The sequence below is a fragment of the Mustela erminea genome, chromosome 1 (assembly GCF_009829155.1).
Source record: "Mustela erminea isolate mMusErm1 chromosome 1, mMusErm1.Pri, whole genome shotgun sequence".
Classification (NCBI taxonomy): domain Eukaryota; kingdom Metazoa; phylum Chordata; class Mammalia; order Carnivora; family Mustelidae; genus Mustela; species Mustela erminea.
The window spans coordinates 32,643,756-32,661,299 of record NC_045614.1 but is presented as its reverse complement, the minus strand read 5'-3'; the positions used below and the strand labels follow the sequence as shown (position 1 = coordinate 32,661,299).

Genomic DNA, 17,544 nt, shown 5'->3' with positions numbered 1-17,544 from the left:
AGTGATGAGGTTTGGGTGTGTGTACAAGCACCAGACATTGACCCTCTGATGCTCCTTCCCTCATTAATTTACTCAAGAAATCATTATCCAACACCTGCAAAGAGCTGGGCTCTAGGCCTCAGGAATGCAACAGAGACTCTGACACTGCTGGGCTGGAATCGATGGGCTCACGGGGGAGAGACAGAAAACAAGTGCACAGACACGTTCTGTGAAATTGCCAAATGTCAACAACAGTGCAGGCACAGAAAGAGGCAGGGTGCCGAGATAGAGACGGAGAATGACAGGCCAGTCCTACCTTCCCTCGGGTGGATGGTTGGAGGGGAAGGGCAGGAGGAGGCGATTCCTGATAGAAGGAAGAGGACAGAGCCCAGCGCGGCAGGAGCAGAGAGAAGGCCGAAATGAGATTGGACCTACAGCAGCGCCCAAGCTAGGATGTGACCTGGCGGCCAGGGCAAGGGTTCAGGTTTTCTCTCAAACCATGGGGGAGATTAACAAGCCCCTCCTTGACCCGGTCTCTGCCCATCTTCCGAAATCCCCATCACAGTTGGAACTTGTCACCTCCCCCAGCTGCTGTGGCCGTTCCCATGCCCTGCCGCCCCGTGACATTCACCTCTGGCCTCCAGGCGCACTGAGACCCTCCTGCCAATGTCCCCTTCTCCTCCTTGCCTTCTTAACCCAGCTCCTCAGTCACTCGTCCTCCTCATCCTCTGGCTTGGGTACCCCGTTTAGCACTGGGTGTATTCTGGATGCTGGTCCTTTTTCTTTCTTGCTGTCAGAGTTGTGGAAGACCCTGGCGGCTTCTTTAGCCATCATGCTTCGTTATGAAACCCATGTCTGCTCCTACAGCCATACGAGGCAGCCCTAATTGTTGAACACCAGTGCTCACAATGTAGCCGGCTGTCCTGATTTGTGGACCACTGGGTGGGAGTAGCAGCCATCTGAGTGTCATAACAGAGAGAGCACGTGGATAGGAAGATGTCAGACTGTAGCCCAGGGCCCAACATAGAACTTGGCCCCAGGCAACTATTGGTTGGATGGGCGAGTAACTTTCAAGGTATCAGATGTCTCCACGCTTATTATTTCTGCTTTTTTCCCCTGCAAATATACTGATGAGGACAAGGATGTCCATATTCCATGTACCTAACTTGAAAATGAGCTATGAGAAAGAACCTATTGGTCATTTGAAGAACTGCTTTTTCTTTTTTTAATTCAAAGCATTGTTAGATAAACTGACTTATAACTGCTGTTCCTTAGGACATAAAAACTCTACGTAGCACACACCGAACCCTGTGCTGTCAGGGCCCTGATTTGTTCTGTGACTCTTCTATCCACACACTAGCTCATGGTGGTTGTCTCGCACTAGAAATGGCACTACAGATTATATTATCCGTGAAGAAAATCAGCAGTCTGAAAAGGTAGAGCTTGTGACAACGGGAAATGATTTTTTTTCTACCCATGATTAGGACATCTCACAGAAAAAGTGTAAAGCAACTTCATGACCATCTCTTAGGAAGGACAGTTTCTACCCATTGCGTTAAATGACCCTTTTTAGACCATCACCCTCTGGTCGACCTATCCGGCTAAATAAAATAGTACCTTAAAAGTTTATTTTAGGTCTTCTCTGCTCTCAGATTTGGACAGGCCTTTTCCTCCTGTTAATTTCAGCACATTTTAAAGGCATATGTAGCGTTCAGGACAATGAGCAAGCTACCCGACTTAGCCTGGCCTCCATGACCACTGACTTGCTGAATTCCAGTGTGTCCTCAAATTCAAGGAGGCCGGTGGTGTTACTTATACACTTGGTATATAGCTTTTTGTTTTGTTTCATTTTTTGTTTTTCTCAATGCTGCACGGAGAATGGAGGAAAGCTTTTGGAAGTTAAAATGAGGCTAGCTGAACTTTCTGGCTGTTTTCAGAACATTCTAAGTCATATTCTAGGACAGAGGAGAGAGTTCTTAATCCTGAGTTGGGGGTTGGGCAGTGATATTCCCAAAAGCTGATGAAATGCAGCAGCTTGGGTGGGTTGGCTTTCTACTCACCAGGCCCCGTACTCAAGTCAGGACCCCGGGAGAAGAACCTTGCCAGGTAGGTGACCTTCACAGCTGCTGTTGACTAATTCCAAAGCACTGGACAAGTCACTCATTCACTTAGCTTAATTTTTCTTAAAGTTATGTTCACGATGAGGTTCCCCAACTCCCTTTTCCGAGTTTTTATGCTAGTTAACCTTTCTTAAAGACCAAGGCAGAAGCACTTAAAAAGCAAACAGGGGTCTAGGAAACTTTGCATTTCTGCTTTAAAGTGTTACTTATTGACACAGACTGTGGCCCTGGGGATGGTGGAAAGGAGAGCATGCCGAAAGGTTTAGTCCCGTTTAGGCTGCTCAGTCATCGGGATCCGAGTCTCCTAGGTCCTGCTTTTCTAAGAAATTACTTTTTCTATGGGCAGTTAAGTATTTCTTTTGCATTTATCTACACATCACAGATTAACCATACTTTTGTTTTGTTTTTTAGCATCCAGTGGGTCTGAAACTCCTTCGGGTTTTTTTTTTTATAAATAAACGGAAGTGTCCTCACTTCACAATAGTGCCCAGCATACTCCAGAGGCCCAGGAAACCCCAGGCAAGGGTTGAATTAGGTGTCTTGGGAGTGATTTGCTTCTCCTTGCTAATGCCACAGAGCTTTCAATTTATATTTGTACCCCCAGAAAAATACAAATGACTCCACACCCTAGACCCTGCAGTTTGTATCCAAGTAACAGAAACAGCGAGTTAAATCTGCAGATGAGAAAGGCTACCAGGACATATCACATAGTCCTTTTACTTCCTAAAACTACAAAGTGGCTTATGAAAGACACGGGGTACATCACATGACCCAGCACTTGTACACCTGGGTAGACTCAAGAGAACTGAAATCCAGTGTTTGAACTTGGACACGAATGTGCATGGTGGCACCATTCACAAGAGCTGAAAGATGGGAACAACCCAGTGTCCAGTATCATTTGAAGGGACAAGATGTGGTATCGCCACACACAGATGATTATTTGGTCAGAGAAAGGAATGAAGCCCTGATACCCACTACAACATGGGTGAACCTTGCAAACATCAGGCTAAATGAAGAAGCCAGTCATAAAAGGCTGCGTGTTGTAGGGTTCCCTTTATGCCCTTTGGCATCCCTTTATGGCCTTCCAAAAAGGCAAACCCATAGAGACAGAGAGCAGGTGGTGGTTGCTACAAGCTGGTGGTTGAGGAAGTCAGTACTGACTTTTAAATGGGTATGAGGTCTCTTTTTGGAGTGATGAAAATGTTCTGCAACGACATAGTGATGGTGATTGTACAACATTACAGATGATTAAATGCCACTGAATTATCCACTTTAAAATGGTTGCGATGGTAAATGTTACATGTATTCTAATACCCCAAAAAAAAAAGAAGAAGAAGAAGAAGAAAAGAAAAAGAAAGAAAGGCATGGGGTATCTGGAAAGACATTTCTGAGTCAGACTGGATCCCAAACTGAAATGCCTTCAGGATGAGATGGATAATAAAGAGAAGGATGTGTGACAGAAGACAAAGACAGGTTGGGCGGTGGGGGGGGGGGGGCGGTTGGATCTCCCAAATACTAAAAAGAGAAAGTTTCAAAGATACCATGCTAAAGATAGCTCTCAGTTGTTGATGCATTAGGTAAGGCTGAGGGAAAACAGAGTGTGTGGTGCTTGTGTGAAGGAAACAGGAGGCCCCTCCCTGGCTTAGCTCGCTGTGGTTTCCAAGGTAGTTTAGAGTCTTCAACTGCTGGGTGACACAGATGCTTTAGATTGGATAGGCTTTGAGAAACCTTTAGCAACACAGATAACTAGGCTAAACTTCAAAGGGAGTTTGCCGTTGGTTAAAGAGAAAAGATAAAGAACTTGCGGGCAACACAGAGATAGTCCTAGAACAGAACTTGCCGCTTGCTCTATATTCCTGACTTGGTTTATGGGCATAAAAACGTGTGTCCCATCTACCTCACAAATAGATGTTTGATCTGGGACAGGGCATGTAGGCTAAGTCCCAGTTTCTCCACTTGAAAAATAGAGATCACAGGACTTGCTAAATCTCATTACTTACCCGTCTACATCCTCTTTGTCTTTCTTTGCTCCTAAAATATAAGCTGCTCTCTGAGAGCAGGGACTGTGCTGTGCATGTCCACTCTTTTTGTCCCAGGACCCATCCCGGGCCTGACACTGGGAACTTGGTGAATATTTCCTGAGTGAACAAGGATGAGAGCAGTCCATCCTGGAGAAGAAAAGGCAATCGGGGGTCCCAACAAAGCAAAGCATGACTTGGGAGAACTGAAACTTGTCCTTCATGCTCCCCTGGAGTGTACAACTAGGACAAAAGGCTGCAGTCTGCAAAGTGATATGTTTAATAGTAAGATGAAATGGGCCATCGGACAGGTGACAGCTTCCCTGGCTCTAGAGATGTTTAGCAACAGTGTGATAACCACTTTGCTGAAAGTTTTAAAGAGATTCCATATTTGAGTGAGTAATTAAGCGTCAAGGTCCTTTCCACACCTAAAATCCATTCATTCATGCTTTCATTCTTTCAGTCCAGTAGCCACTTACCAAACACCTATCACTGTGCCTAGAACAGTGTTGGGGGTAAGGGGATAAAGCAGTGAGTTCTCTGATCATTCCTGCCCTCAGAGGCCTCACAGTCCTAGTGGGTGTACAGACGGGAAAATAAATCTCTCCAATAACAGCATACAGTAAACCATTTATTACTTTTCCATATCAACACCGTCTTGTCTGTCATGAACAGTGCACCAAGACATGCGGCGAAGGCTCCAGGTACCGCAAGGTGCTGTGCGTGGATGCGGACAAAGGCAGTGAGGTTCACGGCATGCACTGTGACATGAGCAAGCGGCCGGCGGACCGCGAGAGCTGTACTTTGCAGCCCTGCGAGTATGTCTGGATCACAGGAGAATGGTCAGAGGTACGTCCCTGAGATTTTGTAACCACCTTTAGGTCAGCGACGCCTGAGGGCAGCAGAGGGACCAGGGCAGGAATGGGGAAGACTGGGACCCACCTGCCAGTTCTTCCTTCTGGGGCCAGAGCCCCCCATATGCAAAGTGGGACAGCACCTGAGATTGTCTCTCAGTTCCCCTCAATTCTGTGACTCGCCATGACTTCCTCTTGGTAAGATAAAGGAGGAGAACTAGGACAGGGCCTGAAAGTTCATTTGATACCTGTGGGTGTCTGAAGACAGATAAGGTAAGAAAATGCGCTTAGTGTTGGGGAGCCAACAGGGAATGGTGGAGACTGTGACCAACCAGGACAGACCACGTGAAGGGGGCAGGCTTCTCTCCCTCTCCAGGGGAGGCCCTGAGGAAATATGCATCCTGTGTTACCAGACCTGATTTTTCAAGAAAGGACAAAAATCTGAACTTGTATGTGAAATCTAACTTTAAAATATGGTCTCAAATCTTTTATTTGAAACATTGTATGGGGCAAACCAAACACTTTCATGGGCTGGATATGGGTTGCTCGTTTAACAACCTCCCATTCAGAGGAAGAAAATAATTTTCCACAATATTCAAGGAATCAATTTCTTCTTCTCCTTGTGGGTACACAATGCCTAACGCAGAAACTTTTTAGTATTAACGTACCAATGGTAATAATAGCATGATCGTATTATTTGCAAGCCTCATGACATTCTCAAAGACGGAAAGACCTGTAATACTCAAACCAGTTGTCATTTGCCCAAAAGAAATGAGAGATACAATTACATGGGCTCGTAGCAGAAGTGCTGGAAATTTTTAGGTAATATGCTCGTTGTCCCTGGACCCTCTTCCAGGTTTGACGGGGCAGCCATCTCACATTTTAATAGAAGAAATATTTGCATGTAGGTGATATGTGTGTTGGGTGTTGAATTGTTCTTGTCCTGAAGCTGGCCGAAAGTCCTTTCTAACCATGTCTCCCCACCCTTCTCTTTATTTTTGCTTCCCCAACCAGGGGACATCTAGCAACGTCTGGAGACATTTCTGAATGTCGTAGCTGGGGGAGTGGGATGCTGCTGGTATCTAGTAGGTCGAGGTCACGGATGCTTCTACACATCCTCCAGTCCATGGGACAGCCCCTCCCCTGCCACACACACCCAGCAGAAAGCCATCTGGCCCAATGGGCAGTGGTGCTGAGGCTGAGAGACCTCAGCTTTACCCCAGCTCTGCATGTTCTGAGTGTGCTCTTAAAAGAGGGGCGGGAGACATGGTCCAAATCATTGGAAATAGATTTACCATTGGCCAGACAGGAACCTGGGGAGGACAGATGCTTCTTCAAAACAGTCTTTGCCTTTGGGTTGAGGCATAAGTTCCAACCCATTCAAATTCCAGGGAGGGCAGGGAGAAGGTATCCTCTGGGGAGGGTGCCTGTCTTCCTTTCAATTCACCTGTCCTAGTTCCTCTTCAGGCTTGGTCCGGAACTTCTGGTTCTCAATGCTGCCCCACCAGGCCACAGCCTGGCTTGCAGCAGGGGAAAAGCCTGCCCTTCTGCCTCTCTCCCTCCTCGGGCCTCTGTCCCTCCCTGCCTCGCCTCCTCCTAGTTGGTTTCCTGCTTAGTTCTTGGTCATTCATCTTTCTGGAGTTTCTACACCTTTCACCCTGTGAACACTGGCATCTTTATCTTAGCCAGTCTTCTCTGTGTCGTTATTATTATGCTAAAAGAATTTTGATCTCTTTCTAAGACTGAGTCATGTCACTCCTAGAGCTTTATTTTAACCTTAATCTTAACCTCCAACAGATGAGATTTGAAGAAGATTAAAAAAAAAAAAAAAAGCCTTCAGTAATTCTGCAGATTCTCAATTGTATCATGCATCCCAAACTGCATGTTTACAGGCAAAGTTACGAGGGTTAGAGATAGGTCCTTTCGTGGTACAAGGACCACGGTGCCAAAGGCGCTGGACCAGAAATCCCTCTAGAAAAGCTTCTGGTAAAACACAAGAGCCACAGCAAGCCATGCCTTCTCCCTGGGACCTCTGGGACCCGGCAAGCTGTGCGCTTTCCTCTGAGCTCTCCTTGAATGGGGGAGGCCTGGGCCAGATGAGGAAAGAGGATCCACCCCACACACACACACACACACACACACGCCCTACCCCCGCCGATGCATGTGTTTTCTCTGCTCAGGCCTGAAGTGTCTCACCAAGGCAGGGAGAGCACATTCTTATGATTTTATCCTGTTCCACTCTTCTTCCCAAATTAGAGAAGCAATAGATGCTCACGACGAAACAAGCACATGACCCCCAGACATGGAGAATCCAGAGTAAGGACTTCCCCACGCCCTCCTACCTCCCAGCCTGGACAGACAGAGCATCTATGGGCTGTCTGCCCTGACATGAGACACCACAGACGAACTCAGCCCTCCCCGGCCCTCCCCGGGCCTGCCGTCTGCTGGCTCTCCAGGCATTTAAATGGCAGCAGCCAAAGAAGGAAGAGTTGTATGCAGGGCGCTTCCAGGTCTCGAGCCAGCAGAAAAGGAAGGCGTAGGGATGCTCTGTGGGCCTCTGGCTGGGCCTATTCTCTCCTCACCTCTGGGACTTCTTCAAGGGGTGGCTTCTCCCCAGAGCAGTTACAGGAGAGGAAAACCACGTGGCTTCAAGCAACTGCTCAGGAGACGTTCGGAAAGAACAACACGGTAGCTTTTGAGACCTGCTGGATGCCGTGGTTCCTCACCCCAGAAAAAGCATCACACTCCCCTTGCTGTGGTCTATTTTGGGGTTCACTAAGGTCACCTTAAACAGCCTTCGGTTTCAAGACTCCTGACCCTCTCACTTAATTTCACAGAACACCTTCACAGGAGATGGCCGGTTATTTGATGACAGTGTCTAAAAACACCATCAAGGGCGCCTGGGTGGCTCAGTGGGTTAAGCTGCTGCCTTCGGCTCAGGTCATGATCCCAGGGTTGTGGGATCGAGTCCCGCATCGGGCTCTCTGCTCAGCAGGGAGCCTGCTTCTTCCTCTCTCTCTCTCTCTCTGCCTGTCTCTCTGCCTACTTGTGATCTCTCTCTGTCAAATGAATAATAAAAAATCTTTAAAAAAAAAATAAAAATAAATAAATAAATAAATAAATAAATAAAAAGACCATCAAAACTAAATTCACTGTACTTCAGCTTTTAAATATATTGTATAAAATACTTAGCTTGGGAAGTGGAACATATTTGAAAATTGCATCAATAACCATTTAGATATCCCATCAGGGGAAGGATCTTGGACACTGTAAGATATTCGTGTCTTTCTCCTTTTCTGTATTGTTTATGTATTTTTAAGTGCTGTGTAATTATGGTAAAAAGGTTAAGTGGTTGCCTGATCTGGTTAGATAGAGAGAGAGGGTAGAGCAGAAAGATAACATTTCAGTCAAGATATACAGGCAGGGAGAGAGAAGAGAGGACAGACAGAAAAGCAAAGCACAGGAAGCCAGAAAGGAAAAGTGTCCTGGAGTCCCCTGTTGGCTAAGTGCTTGGGTTTCACACATAACTCAGGTGGGCTGTGATGCTGCCCCCCATCCCCCATGGTCACAGCTCTGGTGCAGTCACTGTAGGTTTGGAAAAGCATGCGGTCTGGGCTGGAGATCCTATAAATAGGGCCGGGGACAGCTGGAGCCCTGCCCCCTTTCTCCCCTTGAAATCCAAAGAAGGGGCCCAAGGGCCCCCCCCCACACACCTGCCCTGGGGGCCTAGAAGATGGAGTGGAAGCCCTAGAGCCGGGGATGCGCGGTTTGTGGTTTCGGGTTGCATGGCTCCTGTGTGCCTGGGGCCTGCCACTTGAAATGCATAAACAAGCTAATAAAGTGAGAGCTTTCTGCAGTGTCGTCAGGGGTCAGCATCCGAGGTAGAGGTCAGGGGCGTATTGTGAGCTGCCCCCAGGCGCCACTGCAGCCTCTCCTCCCAAACCCTGTCTTCCCAGTGCTCAGTGACCTGTGGAAAGGGCTACAAACAAAGGCTCGTCTCCTGTAGCGAGATTTACACCGGGAAGGAGAATTACGAGTACAGCTACCAGAGCACCATCAACTGCCCGGGCACTCAGCCTCCCAGCGTCCACCCCTGCTACCTGAGGGAGTGCCCCGTCTCTGCCACCTGGAGAGTCGGCAACTGGGGGAGCGTAAGTAGACCAGCTGCTCACCAAATCCAAAAACACCGGGATCCCAAAGTCCGTCTTAAACATGTTCCGCCTGACCCATCCAAAGGGATGCTGCTCCCAGCAGAGATGATGGGAAGCCACGGGAGTTAGGGTCTTGAAATGGGCTCATGGGAAGAGAAGTTCTGTTCTTGGGTGGCAGGGTGGCCCCGGTGCATAGAGCATGGGCTCTGAAGCTGGACAGCCTCACTGAGAGTCCTGGTGATACTACTTCCCAGTTAATGCAAGGTACAACACTTTGGCACCTCACTTTCCACATCTGCAAAATGGGTGGCTATGAAGAAGAGATGAGTTGATGTGACAGCAAATGACGAGTTACCTGTATTTTACCACAGGGCTTTTAAAAACAGGCCCCTAGAACTCTGTTAGAACTCTGTAAGTGTGACAGAAGAGCTAGTCATTGTCTCTGTGGTCAGGAAGTCAACATAGCCTAGTCCCTCTTTAATGGGGGTATTTCATTGTATTAGGGGTACCGTAAGTGAGACTAATTGGGACTGCCCTGGGATCTTGCCACCATCCCCAGCTCCAACTCCTAGGTGCTCAGTGTTGGAGAGTGATGTGGTGAAACACGGAATCACTGAATGTGGTTAGGGTTTGATTCCCGGCTCCACCATGACCTTGAATGAAGTTCTTGACATGAGGGCCCCAATTCCCTCTCTATAAAAACAGAATAATGGTAGTACTGTCTCAGAGAATTTTTGTGAGGCTTAAATGAGGAAAAAAAAATATATATATATATAATATTATGTACCCTTACCTATGTCTTTATAAATACATATATGTAAGACACACGCATGTATAAGCATGTGGGTATCATAGCACAGAGACAGGCCAGCCATACGCATCCCGTACATGTACGGATGTTTAGCAGCCTAGGGTCTGAAATGACACTCAGGACATGATGCCCAAGGCTGTGAGCTGCACACCACAGAGCCCGCACCCCACCCGCCACATTCTGCAGTGGCACCCCAATTCTGCTCTGCCTTGCAGTGCTCGGTGTCGTGTGGCGTGGGAGTGACTCACCGGTCTGTGCAGTGTTTAACCAACGAGGACCAGCCCAGCCACTTGTGCCCTGCAGATCTGAAGCCAGAAGAGAGGAAAACGTGTCACAATATCTATCACTGTAAGTTGGCCCATGGAAGCCATCTCTCTGTGGCATGGAGAACAGGGTTTCTTTGTTTCTTTGTCTGTCAGCCTACCCTTTTAGGAAATGGAGAATTTATAAGAGAAATAAGGATGGGGGATGTAATACACAGCATGAAGCCTGTAGTGAATAGGGCTGTGCAGTACACTTGAAAGTTGCCACGAGAGTAGATCCTACAAGTTTTCATCAAAGGGAAAAAAACATTTTTGTCTTTTTTTGGTATCTCTCTGAAATGATGGGTGTTAACTAAACTGATTGTCATTATTCACAGGGTATGGATGTCAAGTCATTATGCAAAACACCTTCAACCTATACAGTGCTACACGTCAATTACCTGTCCATAAAACTGAAGGAAAAAGATAAAAGAAACCTTTATCCCCCCAAAGGGAAAGAATTAATTTTAAAGAAATCGCCCCCCCCCACCGCCTTTTAAAAACCAAATAGCGTTAGTGTGAACAGGATATTCACTCCACAGACCGTCGGTGGACATCTTGGAGCACCACTCTCCATTTTTGCATTTCATGTTTTCTAGGTGAGTTACCCCAAAACTGCAAGGAGGTAAAGAGACTGGAAGGAACCAATAAAGATGGTGAATATTTCCTGCTCATCAAGGGAAAGCTCCTGAAGGTAAACGTTGGACACCAGTCATTATTTCTAGAATGATCTGGGAGCGCGTGGCACCGGGCCTCATCATCTGGCTGCTGAGCGGCTGTTCATTCTAAATCCGTTATTTCTGGTCTTTCAGATCTTCTGTGCAGGGATGCAGTCGGACCACCCCAAAGAGTACGTCACGCTGGTGCACACCGACTCAGAGAATTTCTCCGAGGTGTACGGGCATAGGTAGGAATGCTCGGGCTCAGAAGAGCACAGACGCCTGCAGACCCCCGGAAAGACCGCCCCATCCTCACCAGAACATTCTCCCTGTAATGCAGGTTGCACAACCCCACCGAGTGTCCGTACAACGGGAGCCGACGGGACGACTGCCAGTGTCGGAAGGACTACACAGCGGCTGGGTTTTCCAGCTTCCAGAAAATCAGGATAGACTTGACGACGATGCAGATCATCAGTAAGGGCCATGGAGCGTCACGGGGGAGGGAATGTGTTCGTGAGTCTGTCCCTTCAGACAGCAAGCTGCACACTGCTCACTGGCTAGGGACCAGGCGCTGAGATGCCAAGGGGAGCAGGATGAGCTGCTGGGGCCTGGCGATGGCAGCCCCGTCCCAGCTGCGTGGGGGCGGGGCTTGCCCCTTTCCGTTCCCTGCCCTGCTGCCAGTCCCTGGAAAGAGACTGCTTTCTCTCAAGGGGCGGAGCTACGCCACACTGGGAGGCCGGGGAGGGAGGGTGGGGGGGTGATGAATGAATGGAGGAGGTGTAGGTCTCTGAAGGGAGCTAGTGCACTGCGGGGAGACAGGGAAGCACCCCCCAAAACGGGACTCTGAACCCAGAACTGAAGGTCCCCTAATAGCAGGGCGCAGGGTATCAGTGTCGGGAAGGGAAGGGTGGAAAAGGTTTTTAAAGGAGAAGAAAGAACAGATACAAACCTCAAAGCTAAGAGACTTGTGTGCAGTCATCTGTCTCCTACGCGGCTCCCCCTTGCAGAGCATACGCAGGAGCAGGGCTTATGCCAAATTTTATCTGATTGTCGGCTTATGGAAGAAAAATAGCGCACAGATTTACCTTTTTTCAGCATATCTTTTTTAAAGATTTTATTTATTTGTCAGGGAGAGAGAGAGCACAACCAGGGGGAGCAGCAGGCAGAGGGAGAAGCAGGCTCCCCGCTGAGCAAGGAACTTGATGCAGGACTCCATCCTAAGGCCCTGAGCCCAAGGCAGACATTTAACTGACTGAGCCACCCAGGCGTCCCCAGACTTATTTATTTATTTATATTTTAAGATTTTATTTATTTATTTGACAGAGAGAGATCACAAGTAGGCAGGGAAGCAGGCAAAGGGCAGGTGGAAGCTGAGCAGAGAGCCTGATGTGGTGTTCGATCCCAGGACCCTGAGATCAGGATTGGAGCCAAGGGCAGAGGCCCAACCCACTGAGCCACCCGGGCGCCCCAAGACTTACCTTTTTAAACTAGCCTCCATATGAGCTGAATCGTTACCCTAGCGCGCACTGCATTTTTTTAGGGACATTAATCCTAGGTATGATTAAAGACAGCTAAGCTATCCAAGCATGTTCCCTTGAATAGAGGAAAAACAGAAATCATGAATAATTAATTTTTCCTCATTAACATGACTCCCATAATATTGCACTGCCCTCCTCTTGAGAGAGATTAAATTTGATTTGTACCCAGATACTTCTATTGCCTTCAGCCAGCCTGATGCGGGCTAAAGGCAGAGCGTCTGCAGTTTTCAAGCTCAGGAAAAACACTCCAGTTAAGACAGTTAAGACCCAGGGCTTCTCTGCCCTGAAGCCGCAAGGGCCCCTTTCCCTGCAGGATGGAGAACTCAGATTTCCCTCGCACTGGAGCGACTGCAGGAAGATTAAGGCCTTTTGCTGTTCCCGAAAGGCTAGGCAGGAAGGTAAAAAGCTGCCTTGTGCCTCCCGTTTCACAAGCGACAACTTTTGGGCGATTCCCACTTAACTCCGCCTGATCTGTGGTCCCCATTTGTAGAGCTGCTCTTGGGAGCTCTAAAGAGGGTTAAAAACACAAGACTTGTTTTTATTGGCTTTCTTTTTTTTTTAAACTACAAGTGAGCCCCAAACTTGAGAAACTGCCATTAATACTTTCAAGATGTGGGTTCTAATGGCTGCACATTTTGGCAATAATAGCGCACAGGCCATGAGAGGACAGAAGAAGCCTCGGGGAAGAACTCCTAAGTAGTTGGAAATGTTCTTGTGGCTTATTTCCTCCTGTCCTTTAAGCCTGAGAGGCGGTGTTCAGGACAACCGAGGACACTACATTTAATGGAGGTAATTCACATATGTAGGTATAGGAGAACCGATTCCAAAGTCACCTTAAACCCCCCTTTTTGGCCTCCATACTGTGAAGAGATTGTGCAGATAAAGCCCAGGGAATGAGGCTCTTGGAACCACAGATATAAAGGGAAAAAGCAAGTGCCCATCTGGATTCATTTGGTCACTAATGATACTTTGGATTTTTTTCCCCCTCTCCTCCTCGCTCTTACTCTTCCTCTTGCTACACGCCTTCCCTTCTGCCTCCCTGCGACCGTCCTGTCCCTTCTGTACCTTTTTGTCCTTCTCCCCTCCCTTTCTCCGAAACGCCACAGCCACTGACTTACAGTTTGCCAGGACGAGCGAAGGGCACCCTGTCCCTTTTGCCACAGCTGGGGACTGCTACAGTGCTGCCAAGTGCCCGCAGGTACGTGCTGGGGCTCCCCTGACCAGGGACCCACATCCCCACCCTGCCCCCAGGGACCCTTGGCTGCGATGGCTGCTGGGAGTACAGAGAGATACCCTGGGAAGGGTCCTGCCTCCAGAGAGAGTCTCAGCAGTGCTCGGAGCTAGAATCCTGTAATTCCTAGTGTTTCCCAAGGAACCGATCAGAGCTACACCCCCAAACTTCTGCATTCAGCAAAATCATAGTAGTAATCAGCACCTACCAGTACCTATCACAGTAGTAAAAAATAAATAAATAAATAAATAACAGTAGTAGTAGTAGTAGTAGTAGTAAAAAAAAGAAGTAAGCGAGAGGCCGGATGGCAGGGGTCTTGCTTAAGCAAATGATGACAGTTAATGACATGAATATTACGCAGTCAGTGGCGTGCTGCTTTGTTCCCTAACTGGCTCTTGAAACTGAAAAGCCTGCTTCATAGCCTTTGCCCAGTTCCAAGGTGTAAATAGTCTCCTTCCCCACCCCCACCCGACCCCACTCCAGTAACTGATTTCAAGCCGGTGGTGATGTCACTAAATGGAGCTCACACGCCAGGGTCAGCCATTAAGAATTCTCAACATTGCATGATACAGAAAAATTCTTATCACTACCTCAGATGTATAAAATGTATCGTAATTCAGGCAAAGAAGTGCAAACGTATCATCGCCTACTGGATTCCCTCCTCAGTAGAGCCACTGAACCGCCCGGGCATTGCCCAACTATACTTCCACGCTTTCTTGCCTCTTTTTAGAGGCCTGGCGAGTTTTAACTTGCCTTTTGAAACCTGCTGGCATTATAATCAGCCCACTGCCAAATTGGCAAAGCAGGCACCAATCGTTGCAAGAAGCTTCTGCCCTGAGAAGGGATAAGGAGTTGGGTGATCGTGGGCAGGAGAACTTGGCCCCTGTTCTTGCTCTGGTTCTTGCTCTGGGGTCTTCACAAGGCTGTTGCTAAACTGTGGGTCAGGAATTTCCCACTTTGCCGACAGGCCTTCAAAAGTCTGGCGACTGGGACTGGGAGATGCATTTGGAATCCCAGGCACTGCCTCCCCAGGATGGATTTACGCCCAACCACGGAGACCATCCAAAGACAAACACATCTGAATTTTCTTTTAACGAAGTGTTTTCTCAGCCCCCAGCTTCAGAAAGCAATGCTAAACATTTTAGAGAAGTGAAAAGGAAGCTCTCAGGGAGAAAAAAAATAAACAAAGGGCATAATGGTAAAAGGGGGCCTCTCCTCTATTACCCAGGAATTGAAAACTTTTGAAGTGCTGTTTCTTTAGAGCAGCTGATGACTTCAAACACCCCATTGGTATGGGTTAGCATTTTAACAGCTAATACAGGAGCCCTGTCCTGCCTCTTTCAAAAGTCGGAGGATTTTCTTGCTTCTCTGCGTGCATCTTTGGGGGAAGTTTAAGTAAATGAAAGGTAATTTGCATTCATTTCTTTTCATAATTCAGAGACAAATGAACTTATTGATTTGCTAAATCCAGCCCCCAAGCAGTTGCTAAATGAGAAAACCCAAAGGCTACTGAGAAGCTAATTTGTATTTTTCTTAGCCCAATCTTCAAACCACATCGGGCATTTTGAGAATTCAAGCCGTGAGTGTTGCAGAACGGTTTTCTGGGGAAAGGTCTGTGCGAGGAGGTGCTTTGGGGCAGACGGCTTTTCCCGGGACCTAATGTTTGCACACAAGTCGGAGTAGAGGGACGTTTTGCTTGCCACTCTGCTTCTTCCTCCCGTGCACAATGTTGCTTTGGGGATCTGTGTAGCAGTAAGAGCTGGTTTGCCGTGAGCCCCCAACTCAAAATGCAGCCAGAATGTGGTTTTCTATTCTGATCACTGGGGATGTGGTATTATCGTGGTTGATGCCGGTATTGGTCTCATTTATTGAGGGTTTCCTAGATTGTAGGCTTGGTCCAGCATTTCTAAGTCACGGTAGCATATAATCCCCACAGCAACTTGTGAGAAGCACCCCCCTCCCTTACAGATGAGAAAATTGAGCCACCAAAAGGTTGGGTAGCTTGCCCCAACACAGCTGGTGCTCACTAGAGGCCGGACTCGATCTCAAGTGTGTCTGAGGGCAAACCCATACTGGCTGACGTGTCCGCCTGACATGGCTTGCATGAAAGACTTTGCAGCCTTCCCTTCTGTCCCAACAAAGAGCAAAACCTCTGTTTGTCTCAGGCACATCTTCTGCAAATCTCTCTGGACCCTCTGGTGTGTGCATAACTCCGAATTACTTTTATTCTCTTAAATGAGCAACAGGAGGTAGTAGCTATCCCTCTAGGGCCTTCTACCCCCTGCAGATGAGGGGCAAAGATGTTTGGCCTGGAGCTAAGAGGACAGTAAGTCTTTACTTCTTGGTGGCTCCCAACTTAAGGTGGTCCTTATCAGCAGAAGATGGAGGTCCTGGGGAGGGTGGCAAGAAAGTGAGGAGGAAGACCTTCTGTTCCGTGAGGTGTATGGCCTGCACTGAGACAGCATGTCTACCTAGCTATGCATATGGTGTGAGCTCAGATCCCTGACCCGAGGGCAACTGGGGGGGGTTCTTGGGCTAGAAGCCAGGTCAGCAGCCTGGACCTTCCAAGAACCCTGAGGTGGAAGTCGATGCAGTCTACCTTCTCCTGCAGGGTGGGAGTAGGGGGGCTGTCAGCATGGGAGGCAGGCTGGGGATGGGGAGAGAGAGGGATCCTGGGCAGTGATGTGGGCTGGACGTTATGAACAAGTGTGAATACCCACCTCAAGGCAGGTAGCAGAGTGAGATGAAGAGGTGGCCGGGTGGGACAGGGAGGGGCTGGTGCCACTCGGAGAGGCCCATATCTGGGGAGGCCCGGCAAGGAGGGCTTTGTGCTTCCACGTGGCCACAATTGTGGACCCCCTGTTGAGGCTCTTTGACAGAGCCGCTGCTGGCATATGTAGAGTACGATCATAAAGTAATTTCCAGAGTGTTTCTGAGATATCACCTACTCTCTGCCAGGTTATGAGTTAGGTTTTAGGTGCATTATACCTTATAATTCCCTCCTATTTGCAGGTTAGATGTTACTAACCCATTTTACAGATGGATTCAGGAAAAGGAAACTGTTCACCCCAGGTCACGTTAAAAGTAGAGGAGTCTGGGTCCTAGGAAAAATTCATCCTCAACACCAGAGTTTCTCAACCTCAGCACTATTGATGTTTGGGGCTGGGTCATTCTCAGTTGTGGGGACTGTGCTGTGCGCTGCAGGACATTTAGCAAGACACACACCCAACCTGCCCGTTAGGACAACCAAAAATATCGCTAGATATTGCGGATATCTGGGGGCAAGATCGTCCCCTGTTGAGAGCCACCAGACTAATCCCCCACACCACTTCTGTGAGTTGGAGTCTTATCTGTCCCCATGTTATAGACGTGGAATCTAAGCTGTCAAAGGGGTTTCTAAACTCTGCTAAACTCTGTAAATATGAATGGTACTAATAATGGAAAAGAAACCCGCGGAGTATGCCTAGTCCGGGTCGTCAGAGAGGACAAGCCAGGGTGGGATATTTATTAAGAATCTACCAAGTGCCTGGTCATGTGTTAGAAACCATTACTGATCGAAATAAAGCAATACCAAGGCCCTCCCCTCGCTAAGCTCACTGTTCTACTGGAGGCAGACAACCAACACAAAAAACAGAGGCTACCGGCATTTCTGAGTATCTCCTGGGTACCAGCCAGGTGCTGCTTGGTTAATTTCACTTAATCCTCCCTGCAGTACTCTGAGGCAGGTACTGTTATTACCTTCCATGTTACAGATGGACAAACTGAGTTCTGAGATACTGAAGAAAAAACAAAAACAAAAACAACAACAACAACAAAAAAACCTCTGTACCAGATTTCCTCCCGGGGAGGAAAGAGCCGAGTTTTTACTCTTAGCTCTGGCA

At 48.0% G+C, this 17,544-nt stretch overlaps 1 protein-coding gene across 3 annotated transcripts in view; it reads left to right on the top strand.

The window, feature by feature from the left end:
• The window catches only part of ADAMTS9 (ADAM metallopeptidase with thrombospondin type 1 motif 9), a 165,753-nt gene that overhangs the window by 126,997 nt on the left and 21,212 nt on the right, over window positions 1-17,544 (top strand). For all 3 annotated transcript variants that reach the window (XM_032324460.1, XM_032324470.1, XM_032324450.1), the window contains 7 exons: window positions 4,793-4,966; window positions 8,928-9,122; window positions 10,149-10,281; window positions 10,835-10,929; window positions 11,048-11,142; window positions 11,235-11,368; window positions 13,539-13,630. In XM_032324460.1, the coding sequence (XP_032180351.1) occupies window positions 4,793-4,966; window positions 8,928-9,122; window positions 10,149-10,281; window positions 10,835-10,929; window positions 11,048-11,142; window positions 11,235-11,368; window positions 13,539-13,630 (918 nt within the window). The remainder of the gene's footprint in view (window positions 1-4,792; window positions 4,967-8,927; window positions 9,123-10,148; window positions 10,282-10,834; window positions 10,930-11,047; window positions 11,143-11,234; window positions 11,369-13,538; window positions 13,631-17,544) is intronic.